At 34.8% G+C, this 12718-nt stretch overlaps 1 protein-coding gene across 16 annotated transcripts in view; it reads left to right on the top strand.

The window, feature by feature from the left end:
* LOC139137831 (kinesin-like protein KIF1A) overlaps positions 1 to 12718 on the top strand; it is a 668091-nt gene that overhangs the window by 243070 nt on the left and 412303 nt on the right. For all 16 annotated transcript variants that reach the window (XM_070706099.1, XM_070706106.1, XM_070706100.1 and 13 more), the window contains one exon: positions 9696 to 9778. In XM_070706099.1, the coding sequence (XP_070562200.1) occupies positions 9696 to 9778 (83 nt within the window). The remainder of the gene's footprint in view (positions 1 to 9695; positions 9779 to 12718) is intronic.

Genomic DNA, 12718 nt, shown 5'->3' on the forward strand with positions numbered 1-12718 from the left:
TACAATACCTACTTTTCGTGATTTCGTTTTTGTTGGCGTTTTTTACTTATCTATTAGTAAAGTGTTAATCTCCAAAGGATGTTTAGGTTCAAAAGTAAACACTCTTGTCTTCCTAAATAATTAATCTTGTGCAGTTTGCATTTATAATTGCCTGTCATGGTCCTTGCACAGCAAGATACACTACCTGGCAAGACATCCTTGTGATAAGTAGTTATGGATTTGTGAATGAAAACTATATCATGGAAACATTTAGGAGCTACAGAGGCATTGAGGCTCTTTTTAGATAAAAAAAACCCAAGCTCTTGCTATTGTGTCAATATTTGAGTTTTTGATAAAAGCACAGATTCAGTCATTTCCATATCATATTATCATGAAATTGCTCTACAACTAATCAAATGGAACACAGGAATTCCAGTACTTTAAGAGTTGTTCACCAATAGAAATTTATTTGCCATAGCTTCACTTATTCTAGTGATTATAATATTTAAATGTGTAAAATTCGCAATTGATATCAATTTTTTTTTTAGATAACAATGACCTTTTCTCTGTGGGCATTTTGATCCTGGAAAGGACTGTTGCCCTAGTGCCTTATGGCTTGTAGTGCCTTGATAGTTTCAGATGACTTTCAGTAAAATCTTTTAATAATGGTCTTCCCTGCAGCTTTACCGGTTTTGACTGTACAAACACAAATACATGTATTTTGAAACTTTGGAATACATAATTTTAAAGTAAGGTAGTGCACACCTCAATAGTAAAAAACTTCATTTTTTGCATGAAAAGTTTCTCAATGAAACTTTAAACCATTCACTTAGTCCATAAAGGATTAGAACCAGGGATCACCATGCAAAGTTTGGTACTAGGGAAACATATTGCCTAACATCACAAATATCTAAAATACAAAATGACCACCATTTGTGTGTAAAATGCACAATTTTATTTTTGATGGTGAGCATTTTGCTTACCCCAAGAGCTATAAAATGATTAATCATAAACAGTGCACCATAGAAAGTACTGAAAAAAATTGAGAGTCTGAATATCTGACCCAAAGACACATTATACCTCATAAGTAATTCTTGCCTTTCATGATTTGTTCATGCATTATTTTCGTTTCCAAACTGGTATTGCTTGCATGTCACCTCAGACTGCTGACTTGGTGATATAGCCCTTTTGTTCATGTTGAATGCAAATGTTGTTAAAATACCTAAATGTAAAATAGAAATATAATATTCCTTTTCCAATATGCTGATACAAAATGTCTGCATGACAAATTTATTGATGCTACTCGAAAGGAATTATGAAGTTTCAACATTGCAGTGTTTTCCTGGCTATTGATTTAATCTTTTCATGTCCCATTTTTAAAAAGATTAGAGGTCATCTGATAAGTAGCATATATGTGTATGTGTATGTATGTCTCTATGTCTGTATGTATATTTGATGTCTGGATATCTGCCTACTGAAGTTTGAGACCTATTGTACAAATGAAAAAGCATTTCTGCAGGTCCCTGAACTATACTTTTGAGCTTGAAGCATGTGAAGATGATGAAAAATTTAGAACTTTGGAACAACTGGTCAGATTGCTCTGCTATTTAATTTAATTTGTTTAAGAAATTTTAATTAAAATCACTGTTTCCAATTTTCTAATATTTCCATTTTGATGAAAAATCATTGCCCGCACAAATTGTTTCCTTAGATTCCTTTGAAAAATTTACTTCACTGGTTCCTAAAGATGGTCTGATAGGTATATTCAAATCATAACAAAATAAACAATGTTATAGAAATAAAGGACAGTGCCCTGAACGTGAACATTTATTTATGGGCAAAGGTGAGAGGAAAGCCAAAATTAATTGGCAAGGCAAGCCTCGCCTGTTAACTTTCAGCTTTACTCGCCCTTGCCCATAAGTAGATGTTTCAATTACATTATCAACGAAGCAAAGATAACCATCAAAATTTACAAAAATTTTCAAAGCAAAATGCAACAGGGTGCCCTGAAACTTGTATTGTAAATGTTGTATTAACTGAACAGTGATATGCTATGCCATTTGCCATATGTAAGCTCAGTGCATTACGTGATGCACTGTCACACTTGCTGTAAAAATTAAGCAAATCCAGAGATTTTTTCAGAAAAAGTGTCTAAACTTGGCTCACAAGTGCTGCATTTTATCTGTGATTGATTATGATCTTTGTACAAAACACGATTAACATTTTAGCTGTAAAGTTACGATGTTTAAGATACTCTATTTGTAGTCAGTCACATGGTTCAGCTTGACCAATTAAACTTTGACAGGCTTGGTAATATAATATGATATCTGGAAATGTTTGCTCTATAGTATTAAATTTGATGTGTAAGTTCAAAGGGATGGACTTCATTTAGTTTGTTTAAATGATGATGAACTTTGCAAATGGAAATTTTTTTGGACGAGTTTTCTCATATTTGGTCAAAAATTCTTTTCTCACCTGTCATTTAAATTCAGTATCTAGCATCGTAGGGGTGTCTTTATTAGGTCATGAATAAAGGCAGCATAAACTCTGCATATTAGAATTTTTTGATAAAAATTCCCTCACTTTTTCCCTGTATTATGGTATGCAGGTTAACTAAGATGACAGTGTTCTTTTTGTGGAATGATGATGATATCTGCTTTTGCAAATGTTGAGGGCTAGTTTATTAGCTCCATTGTCAGCGATGCAGAACTTATCTAATCGGTGGATGTATGGGGTCGTCCTTTGTCTGGCATCTGACAACTTTTTAGTTCCGCAGACAATGACAAAGAGCTAATATAATAGGTGGATGTATGCCGCTGTCTGTCAACTTGTTGCATTCAATTTTCTCCTGCAAAACAGACTGTCAAATTCTTTGAAATGTTGAGTACAGCTCCCAAGGGATGACCTTTATCAGATTTGTTCAATTTTGAAATGAAACATACAAATTTGTATTTTGAGGCTAATTTTGCTGTTTTGGGGCAAAAATCATCTTCTCCTTAACTGCTTGTCCAACAGCTTTACTAGTTGGTATAGACGTCCCTGGGGATGGATGGCCTTATTAAATTTGTTCAAATTGTGATGAAATATCCGAAGTTGTATTTTTAGACAAATTTTGTCATCTTTGGTCAAAAATCTTCTTCTCCTTAACAGTTAGTCAGAGAGCTTTAATATTTGGAGTTGAGGTCCCAGGAATAACATTTGATGAAATATGCAAATTCATGTTTTAAGACAATTTTTATCATTTTTGGTCAAAAATCTTTAAATTTGTTTTTCTTTAAGACTGCTGATCAGACAGCATTGTTACATTCAACCTCTTTCAAAATGGCTTGTTTGATTCTTTCAATATATTGAGTACAGGTCCCAGGGATGACCTTCATCAGATTTGTTCAAACTGTAATGAAATATAAAAATTTGTCTTTTTTGTGGTGCTCATTTAACCTAGAAACTTATTAAAATATTATCTAAAAATAAAAACAAATGGCAGCTGTGCAAACAGTAGTGCAAATTGTTTCATGTCCAAAAAATGTTAAATCATAATAGTTCAAATCACCCTCAGGGTTGTAATGGTTTTAATGTGATGTTGAAAGGATTTCATAAAGAATTATGGAATATCAAGGGAATATTTTGTTATGTATCATTTTGCATTTCCATATGTCCATTAAGTCTGTATTATTGTTTCACGTGAATTGAACTTTCATTTTCACTTTTACTATCACTCTTTATGAGAACTTTTTTGGTGAAGAACTGAAATATTTTCATACTGCCACAAAGAGTTGATATTGAAATATGTTGGATTTTGATGCAAACATTTGTATATGTTCTTTTACATATCAGCTCCGACAATGACAGAAAATATAACTTATCAAAGATTAATTTATGGTAATGCACATTATTGCAAGAGCTTTTGGTGAGAGTTAGTGTCATAGAAAATCCTTGATGCTATTTCCAACACAAAAATATCTTAAATCATTATTTAAAGAAACCTAAGTGACTGGTTCATTGTTAAATGTGAAGAATTTTGACCTATTTATATGCATATTCAGACCTATATGGTCACTGAAATATCTCTCTGAAACGGATAATTCACGCAGAATGAGTATTCAAGGAAGAGTATTAAGAACATCTTAAATTAAGGAAAAGGGGCACTGTTATGATGTGTCAATCGGTATCGCAGGTGAGGCATCTATCTTTACCATAGATTGTCATTCAACCACTTTATATACCTCCCAAGCCTATAAAGATCTCTTAATGACTTTATACTTGTGTTGAAGTATAATCGTGAATTACCACTGCAAATCACATTTGAGGTTTATGTAATGTTTGTCTTAATGTCAATGGTATATCAATCTGTATCAAACTTAGTGTACCTATGTTTTCACTGGTGCTTTGATACATGCATCATCAATAAAATATTGTAGAACAAATGTGATTAGGCACCCCTTGCTGCTTTATAGCACCCTTTATCAACCATTCAGTATAGACTACCATTATACTATAGACAAACTGATGTGTCAAATTATATCCACACTACACATACAGGATTTAATTTGTCTGACACTTATAAACTAAAATGGCAAGAGATTTGAGGTGTAAAACATTTAAAGTTTGATGACTTTGTACTTGACAAAATGCTGTGTTGTGGAAGTATAGCTGTATACATGGTTGTATAAGGTGTGATGAACTTTCTATTCTTCTCTGAAATTAGTACGCTCATAAACTATCAAATCAAGAAGTTTTGATAATTTTTATACATGAATTGTACTTCTCTTTTTGCAATTATGCACATTGCTTTGTCAAATGGTGAAGGGAGTTTTGCCATACATCACTTAGTTTAACTAAGACTTTATATCGCTTACGTTTATAATAACTGTGTTTGTGGACCCTTAATGTAAAAATTCATTGATTTTTTTGTTACAACTTGTACTTCTGTATACCCTCAAGTGAGAAATTTATAAAAAATGAAATAAATATTTTATAATGAAATGTAATTTATGGTGTTACTTTAATTGATTTTGCCTGAGTGCCATCACTGAAATGAGTGTAACATGTTTATCAAAGTAAAATTATGTGCCATGGCACATGCCAATGACTCACCAACAATTTCTTTGCATCAAGGTTCAAAAGTGGATGGTTTCCGGTGTTTCAGTTTCCATTTTCATATTATCTTTTAAAATGGTCACCTATATCCAACTTCACTCCTACAAAACAACTGTTGTGTTATCAAATTACTTCAAGAATCAAAGGCAGTAGTTGTAATGGATGTTCTAATGTTTTAAGTTTAAAGAAGAAAATTTGGCTGCTCTCAGTGTTAATCAATGTCACAGTTTCAATATTACTTTCTTGTTGCCCAAGTGTGTCATATATTCTCATTTTACTCAGGTGTTTTCTTTGGTGTGTTTCTTGACTCCACTTAATTTGCTCCCAGTTGTTATTAAGACTTGTCAAAAGTTTGGAACCCTTGTCCTAATCATCATAGAATGCACTGAGTCACATGCAATTTTGCAACTGCTTAGAGCTCTCTACCCATATATGATTAGTGTTATAGCTTTTCTATCTACGAAGAGTTTATCAAGTATGCAATTGCCCCATGTTGTCTATTATCCTTCATAATCAATCATTAATCAGCTTTTAGTTTGTTAAATTGTACAATAGAATTATGATAATGTAGGCACAAATATACAAATTCATGTGACAAAATTACCCCTTTGTATTTTTCAACTAAAAATAACCTCAGAAATCGCACATCAAATCTTTCCGATATTGGCGTAAATTCATGTTGATTGAATCGTTCATTCAGATTAGGATATATTGTACAATAGTAAAATGTTTGGTTGTTATATATTGCTTCTGATTTTTACTTTGGTAAAAGATTTTTAAATCACATGACTACCAATGACTAAGACTCTTATGAATGATCACTTAGATATTTTATAAAAGCATGATAAACTTTGCATTTTGATGTTTTACTACATGTCTGTTGACCACAAATAGAACCATATGTTAATTGTGCAGTATCTGAATAGCAAAATCATTTGTTAATTGACATTGATATCTCAATCCAGTTCTGGTGGATTTCTGTAATTATTTACATTTTTCAAATTAGGACAACTGAGCATTTTGTGTCCTTCAAGTATTTTATTTTTGGTCATGAATATGAAGAATAGTGATCTAGTTGCTTTTGTAAATTATTTCAACAGATGTGATCCAATTCAGTATAAGTGAAATTCCCCTTTGTGGTTCCAACTCGGTGACTGTACATAGCTGAATATCTGGCAATGTCTGTCAATGATTCAGGCAATGTCTGTCTATGATTCAGGCAATGTCTGTCAATGATTCAGGCAATGTCTGTCAATGATTCAGGCAATGTCTGTCTATGATTCAGGCAATGTCTGTCAATGATTCAGGCAATGTCTGTCTATGATGCAGGCAAGGTCTGTCAATGATTCAGGCAAGGTCTGTCTATGATTAAGGCAATGCCTGTCAATGATTCAGGCAATGTCTGTCAATGATTGATCAAAAGAAGCAACAGAGTTGTAACAACCATGAATCCAGAAATGTTCTTATGTTTCACTTTTTGGTGCTTGGAGGAGCAAATTAAGGGGAGCATTAAACTTTGCCAACAATTAGGTTTTCCATGACTTGAAAAGACGCAAGAGGAGCCATGAAGAAATCTTTTTCATAGGTAAGTTTGATGCTCCCTAAAATTTGCTCCTTACTGCCTTAGTTCTTCTCTTAGCTAGTTGATAGAATTAGAGTTGATACACTCTCTACCTGTGCATTGTTTACTCTGAGATTTATCGTTTTGAGTTAAACAGTTCTTCACCTAATTAGAACCTACCATTACTTCAGCCATCTTTACTTATGAGTATAATTATATTTGCACATTATTTTTCTATAATAGTTTTCTTTTCCAAATCTTTTAATGTTCTCATTTAGATGGTTAATGATGATTGAAGAAAAAAGTATTATACATATCACAGATTTTTGTATGTTTTTGCTCTCATGATTTTCTATTGTATCTGACAATTTTTCATACAGAAAATATTGATATCACTACATGTAAGCTTAGAGATTCACAATGTTTTGAAAGGTGTCAAAAAGAAATGATTCAGTAATAGTTTGTTTCAGTTATTAAATGCAAGTTAAGTATGATTTGTCTTTTTTTATTATTTTGTCATTAAATGATCCACAAAATACTTAAAGGGAGGGAGTTATTGGAAGTGTACGTGCATGCTTTCTTGTTTACTAACAATGTAATGCAGGCATGATACCAAATGGATCTCGTCAACATAGCTGTAATATTTAAAAGCTTATGATGTTCAGTATAACAAACATGTTTTAACTTCACCAATGAACTGTAGTTACAGTGTTTACATTGGTCTTGTAGGCCCCATCAGGACATTTGAGTGCATTTCCAATAACCCCCTCCCTTTAACTCTTAAGGTTTTATGACTGTTCAGGAGGCTTTAATGTCAGCTAACATGGGTTGGTGCAGCGTAAAGCATATGCACCTAGGATTACCTGCAGAGTAATATACATGTACTTGTTTTATACATATATGCATACAATCATTTATTATATGTGACTAATAATGATTGGTTATAGCAGGAATCATGAAACACATTGTTTTTAGCTCATATTTGGTTTTATATATAAATACCAAAAAGAGCTTATATGATGAGTCTGAGTGGCGTCTGTACCTGTCTGTATATTTGTCGGTATGTGCGGATGTATGTCCGTCACACACAAAGGCTCCCATACCGCTAAAGCTACCGTCTCAGTATTTGGTGTACAGGTAGATGTAGGGGTTGAGATGTGAATTTGTTCAAATGAACACATCAGTTTCAAAAATGTGCAAATGAGGTAAGAAAAAGCGAAATTCTGAAACAGGCTTGAAACAGGCTTACTCCCCTGACTTGAGTCATTTCCTGTCATTGTTTATGAACTGTTACATATTAACAGACCTGCTCAAACCATAGACAGTAGAGGGGAGGAAGACCGTCAGTAGAGGGGAGGAAGACCGTCTATGGTCAAACTAAGGGGGGCTAGCTGCCTTTCTGCTATGCATGTTGCTAAAGTTCTCCAGTACCTAAAGTTTCAAACCTTAATTACTTTTGTCATCCTGTTTTTCTGGTTTAAATATTTCTTGTTGTTTTTCTGGTTGTACTGTGCAGAAATCATTGTCATAACATCAACGTAGAATTTTCCTGCACTGAACAGATAGAAACAACATTTATTGTTGATCTTTGGTACCCATACTGGTATGTACCAATTCTGATCAAATTTGAGCGACACCGTATAATTGCGGTATTTTTTATGTATTTCTGTCCTGATATCTCTAATCAAGACAAAGGAATACCGGTACTAATCTTTTCAATGTTTCTATGTTTACACCACATGGAAGCCTGATTTTAGGTCAACCTTTAATTCAGGCTAGGGAGAGAGAGAGAGATAATGTGCATTAACAGTGATTTCTTCATACTGTATGAGTAGCGTAGAGAGTTGTATCTTCTGTTATACAACCAATAAGTTTTCTTTTATCAAGGTCACACTTATTTTTTAGCTCAATTTGGTATGTATATAAACACCAAAAAGAGCTTATATGGTGAGTCGGTGGCATCTGTATGTCAGTATGTATGTATGTGTGTATGTATGTATGTATATATGTATGTGCAGATGTATGTCCGTCACATGCAAAAGCTCCCAAACTGCCACTCTTACCATCTCAGTATTTGGTGTACAGGTAAAAGCAGGGGTTGAGATGTGACGTTGTTCAAATGAACATGTCAGTGTCAAAAACATGCAAATGAGATGAGAAAAAGGGGAAATCCTGCAAATGTGCAGGAGTGGTTGCATTAACTGAAACAGCCAACACATCTGAATTGGAGATTCTGTAATCTCTAACCTTTTCGTATGCAGTGTACCTATTATGTGTAGGAGTGGTGGCGGTGACTGAAACAGGCCACTCCACTGACCTTGAGTCATTTCCTGTCATTGTTCATGAACTGATACATATTGGCAGACCTGCTGAAACTATGAAGGACTGTGTTGAAACATTCCTCTGCTAAGCCTGTTCCTAAAGTTGACCTCCAGTACCTAAAGTTTCAGACCTTATTTACTTTTGACATTCTTTTTTCTCTGGTTGAAATATTTCTTGTTGGACCAATTCAAACCAAATATGAGCACACTGTCCTTGACGGTATTTTTATATTAGTGGTCAGCATAAAAAGGCCCCCAACTGGTACTTAGGTTCAAATTATTACCAGATGTACATTGCCTTTAATAAACAAGATTAAGAACAGAATACTTGTTTAACCCTTTCCCACCATGGTGTAGCCCAAACCCATTGTTATCAATGGTGATTTTGGACCTGTTTACAGGGAATTGGGGGTGAACAGGTTAAGGTATTACTGCACCCCTCTTGTTGAATCTGAATGTTTCTCAGTATATGGGAGTGAAATTACTTTCCAGCAGTATGAAGTGTCTTTGTTTAAAGCATTCATTCATAAGGCAAGATGGGCAACAGTTGTCATTAATGCAGTTTCAACCCTCAACAAGAATGCTCTTTCTACGGTTTTGTGCTGTAACTTTGCTACTCGAAGTAATGTACCATAGAGAAAATTATTTCAGTTCCCTTTCATGTATGAAGAATTCATTTTGTCTTTGAGTCAGTGAAAGTGAAAATAAGTGTAAACTTTTGTTTCTCATCTTCTCAGGTGAACATTGGACAGAGAAAGAACATGAATTAGCTGTTTGGGCCTTCAGGAAATGGAAATACCATCAGTTCACATCACTTCGGGTAATTTGTTACAATTTTAGCAGTCATTTCTTGTAACTAATGTATAGTTTGTATTCCCTTTACAACAGAAACAGCCTCTAGTCGTAATATATTTCTGTAACTATACATTTTGTTGTAGCACTCTCAGTATACAGCCCTGTACAGACAAGGGCTCAGTGAATGACAAGCTGGATAACCCATAGGCAAGTCTCATACAACACTTACTGAGCCCAAGTTTTTCTTTGACAATACATCTGATGACATGACTAGAATAGAATGCTTTTCTGCCATTGTGATAAATACATGCACTATAGACAACACTACTGTTGAACCAATGCCAGCTAGTTCTATCCTTGCAATGACGTCCCCCAAATATGCAACTTGTTGTTCATTCACTTTTATGTTCACATGTTCACACAGCTAATGTCATACTGTCTGCCTCTGTCTGTGTGTGTCTGTGTGTTTACACTATACTGTAATCACTCCATCAATTCGACTGCTCCATTAATTCGACCACCCATTATTTTTCGGATAATTAATTATTTTACAACCTCCAATTGTTCGACCAGTGTTTAACTGCATGACTTTTTTTCCTCTATAATTCGACGACAACTGTGTTGGCATTGTATCAAAGTTACCGTAACATTGTAACAGTAAAATAGGGCCCGATTCTGAGGTACTTTTTTAACCTTAATGTCAAAACCTGCCGAAATCGGACACTTAAAAAAATTTGTCTCCCGAATTTAGTATGGCCAAAAACAGTAACATGAGGCCCGATTCTGACGTAGGGATCCGGCAATTGAAACCGTTTCTCTTCTGAATTAAATACGATCGAAAACAGTAAAATAGGGCCCGACTTCAGGTACTTTTACCTTTTAAATATGTCAAAGCTAAATGAAATCCGAAGATTGGAACAGTTTTTCTTACGAATTTAGTATACGACCTGGAAAATATATATACAAAACAAAATTCCGAAATAATCAAAGTTTTGATAAACTTTTGTGTATTTTGATTATCATCATAATAAATGCAACTTAAAAAAAAGATATAAAATACAATAGCTTTGTCCATAGGCCTAAACAATAAAAATGTCATTTCTGTAAAGTTTGGTTGATCCATGCTTAATAAATTCTGCCAGGGGGAGACCTGCAATTATAGACCTGCCAATAGACTATCCAAACGAAATTCTGAAATAATGATAGTTTTGATAAACTTTTATAGCATTTTAAATATCATGATTATATGTGCCACTTAAAAAAGAGATACGAAAAAGGATTGCTGTGTCCGTAAACAATAATTTAAAAAATGTCCATTTCCATAAAGTTTGGTGGTGGGTGCATGATAAATTCTGCCAAGGGAGACACCCAGTGATAGACCTGCCACTAGACTAACAAAACGAAATTCTGAAAGAATTAAAGTTTTGATAAACTTTCATAGCATTTTAAATATCATCATGATACATGCAATTTTGAAATGAGATAAAAAGTACAATGGCTGTGTATGTAAACAATAAAAATTTCATTTTGATAAAGTTTGGTGATCCATGCTTAATTAATTTTGCCCGACACCCCTAGTCATAGACCTGCCACTTGACTATTGGTAACTTTCATGCTGGCCAGGTTTAATGCAAGTAAAGAAAGGGAAAGGACAATTATATTTTTCATTAATTTATTTTATTTTCTGTTACCATCCTCCTTAATTTATTTTGTTTTCTGTTACCATCTTCCTCCATCGGCATCTTCTCCTGATATTAAGAAAGTTCCCCTTTGCTCAGAGTTCCACCTTCGAGTTCAAAAACTAGGGAGGTTCATTTTCCGTATATCTAGCGCCCTCCATGATATGAATATGCAAGTAAACATGGCGGCCTGCATAGACAGTGCTGCATGCTGTCATGTCTTTCATGTACAAGTGTTTTTCTGTCGCCATGAGGTATGTAAGACCCCCAAAATTGACATAAGAGCGTCAAAGTGCTCGATCGAGCACTTTGTGCAAAATGGCAAACTGAGCGTCAAACTGAGCGTCAAACTGAGCGATCGAGCACTTTGTGGAAAATGTCAAACTGAGTGTCAAAGTGAGCGTCAAACTAAGCGTGATGGCGCCCCCAACGATAGGATGTGGTATAATTAATTTTGCCTTCAGCTGTGAGATCGCGTCCCGCCAGGTTGATGTTTACATTCACTATGGCGGTACCCAACGAACTCTGTTAGTTGTCAATTCCCTGAATCCCGCCTGATGATTTGTCATGAGTTTACATTCCATGTTACTGTTGGCCTGTTTTGGGTAGATAATCTTTCCGAACACATTTTGCTTCGTGGCCATGACAAATATCATTTGATCTCAAACTGGAATGCACACATTGACATCGGAGACAAGCTACATCGAACTTTGAATATGATGTAAGAATTAATACTTGTTTTGATCCCCTGTTTCGGTCATTTTAGGGAAGATGTCATTTTCAAACAGGCGGTACCACCAGATACCTCGTAACATAAGTTCTTCACGGTGTGAAGTGCATTCTTTCGATGGTATGACGGCTGTGTTCAGAGAGCCATAATGACCGTCATATCATATAGACAGTCAGTGGTATTATATTGCACACCTAAAATTTGTATGCAACAGCACAGTGTGAGGCATACTGCATGGTACTAAGACAATCAATGAAAACATGTTGTGCGTCTTCAGATAAATTGTTGACCTATTTTGTAATTTTATAAGCATCGCCACTTGGTCCTAATAACCGGTTTGCGTTATTACTACCCCTTTTATCTGAGTTCTCGGCAACATCTGTCAGAAAATGGTAGGGCCTAGTTGCAGGGGTCCGCCTTCCGAGAAAGCCATTATGATCATGAAATGTCGGCCTACAATATGTTTACTGTGACTCGGGTATTGCTCACAATTGTTTCCTCGCCCATCACACATTGGATTTGCAACTTTCTTTTGGGTCAGTCACAATCAGGGTGC

This window comes from Ptychodera flava, chromosome 7 (genome assembly GCF_041260155.1).
Source record: "Ptychodera flava strain L36383 chromosome 7, AS_Pfla_20210202, whole genome shotgun sequence".
NCBI lineage: Eukaryota > Metazoa > Hemichordata > Enteropneusta > Ptychoderidae > Ptychodera > Ptychodera flava.